The 2296-nt window shown below is 45.1% G+C and overlaps 1 protein-coding gene across 1 annotated transcript; it reads left to right on the top strand.

Annotated features, from left to right (window-relative positions):
• The first annotated feature begins 202 nt into the window (after nt 1–202).
• On the top strand, nt 203–1537 carry myog (myogenin). Its single transcript, XM_037678957.1, has 3 exons — nt 203–736; nt 1004–1103; nt 1192–1537. The coding sequence occupies exons 1-3, from the start codon at nt 203–205 to the stop codon at nt 1308–1310; spliced, it is 753 nt and encodes a 250-aa protein (XP_037534885.1). The 3' UTR covers nt 1311–1537.
• Nucleotides 1538–2296: the final 759 nt, after the last annotated feature.

The following is a 2296-nucleotide window of genomic DNA, read 5'->3' as shown; positions in this document are numbered from 1 at the left end:
TAAATGCCAGCCTACAGTTGCTCCACACCAGTTGTTCTCCACACGTCTTCCACTCATTGCTAACGTGAGCCAGGAGGAAGACAGGCACGCAAACGTACACTCCAACACATGCCTCAGGGACAGGACTGAACGCCACCTTCTGAAGAGCAGTTCCAAAACGAAGCAAGGATTTTCTGTCTCCTACAGCCACGTATAGTCCATTATGGAGCTCTTTGAGACCAACCCTTACTTCTTCCCTGACCAGCGCTTCTTTGAAGGAGGAGACAGCTACTTCCCCTCTCGCCTGCCTGGGGCGTATGACCAAGCTGGCTACCAGGACAGAAACTCCATGATGGGCTTGTGTGGGAGCATGTCTGGGAGTGTTGGTGCTGGATTGGCAGGTACAGAGGAAAAAGCTTCTCCATCCAGCCTGTCGCCTCACTCCGAGCCCCACTGCCCGGGTCAGTGCCTACCCTGGGCCTGTAAGCTGTGTAAAAGGAAGACCGTGACCATGGATCGTCGGAGAGCGGCCACCCTGAGGGAGAAGAGACGTCTGAAGAAGGTGAACGAGGCCTTCGATGCTCTGAAGAGGAGCACCTTGATGAACCCCAACCAAAGGCTGCCCAAGGTTGAGATCTTGCGGAGCGCCATACAGTATATAGAAAGGCTACAAGCCCTCGTGTCCTCCCTCAACCAGCAGGACACCGAGACAGGACAGCAGGGACTGCACTACCGACCCAGTCCAGCCCAACCCAGAGTGAGTATGATAGAAGATGAGGCTTTAGGTAAAGAGGAAGGCACGAAAAGACAAACGCTTTGGACGGATGTGTTCTTAGGTTTTAAATTGGGATGTTGGCAAATAAAGCTGTGCTTGTTTACAGTACGTCACTAACAAGTTAATTTCCAATGGAACTGTAGTTCATCTCAAAGGGGCAATAAGACGTATGGGTTGTGCTGTTTTTTGAGGATTCGTGCAGTACTATAACAGTGACTGACAGCCACTTCTGCGTCTCCATGGCAACAGGTGTCGTCCTCGAGCGAGCCCAGTTCGAGCAGCACCTGCTGCAGCAGCCCGGAGTGGAGCAGCACTCCCGAGCAGTGCCCGCAGAGCTACAGCAGTGAGGGTGAGTATTCTTCTGCCTCGTCAGGCGGCAGGTTAGAGCAGCCCCACCGGTACTAACCGTGTGACCCGGCCTCTCCCTCCCTCTGCAGATCTGCTGAGCGCGGCTGAATCTCCTGAGCAGGGCAACATGCGCGCCTTGACTTCCATAGTGAACAGCATCTCTGCAGCTGATGGATCCGTGGGCTTTCCCGTAGACATTCCCAAATAGACCCTCGCAACAGTGGAACCACATGTAGGTGAACAGAGAGCAACGAACGACAACCAATTCTAAAGGGTGATTTAGTTTTTCCTTTATACATCTACTGATTTGAGTGTTTTGGCATGTGCCAAATTTTTGTGATTTATTAGCAATGTAAATCTACTGATCTAAGAGTCTGAATTCCTCCTTTCACACTGAGGCCTTATTTCCTGTTTTTTAAAATTGCCTTATCTTGCGGTCCAGATCGGTCTATCAGAGGCTCTTAGTTTAGATTTCCTTTGCTGCATGAACCCAACATCTAGTTACTGCAGTGAATCTCTTAACCTTAAACTGTAGAACCACAGATGAATGACAAATCCTGGTTCTAACTTAATTTAATTGTCCATTTCTCCCCACCCCTAAAGAAAACGTTCCCCCTGATCTTTCATTCTTTTTTGTGTGTGAGTTTTTATGATTATAAACATAAGTTTATTTGTGGGGCCAATATGTACCATGGCAGTTTTGACCAAGATCTGCTTAATTTAAACATGTTATGAATGCTAGTGTAAATACGTTCCTTTTCTTTTCTACAGAGTGGTTTTGCCATTTTATTTTTTATTCTTTGCTAACTTATTTTTGTGACTTTTATAACTAAGATTGTTGTGTATTTGGAGATGATATTTTCTGTTTTATTCTTGCAAATAAAGGGCATTTTCAGTAGTCTGTCTGGTGGTGTCTGACACAACAAATAAAAATAGGGTTCCTGTATAAATTATTAATAAATAGCTAATAAAGCAGTCATTTTTAGCACCTAATAAAACGTTAATATTCAGTAACAATGCTTTCAATAAAAAGATCAGCACTGACATTTTTCTTGCCAAATACTGAGCACTGTATGAAAAACACTTTATAATAATGACACATTTACAAAGTCATCGACAGTCGAATTATAAAACGTTATATCAATACCCTTATTTTAAGATGGTCCCTCATCAAAAAAGCTCAAAATCAATAAA

This window comes from Nematolebias whitei, chromosome 7 (assembly GCF_014905685.2).
Source record: "Nematolebias whitei isolate Nwh7 chromosome 7, NemWhi1, whole genome shotgun sequence".
NCBI lineage: Eukaryota > Metazoa > Chordata > Actinopteri > Cyprinodontiformes > Rivulidae > Nematolebias > Nematolebias whitei.
The sequence above is the reverse complement of the archived record's forward strand: the minus strand, read 5'-3'. Positions and strand labels throughout refer to the sequence as shown.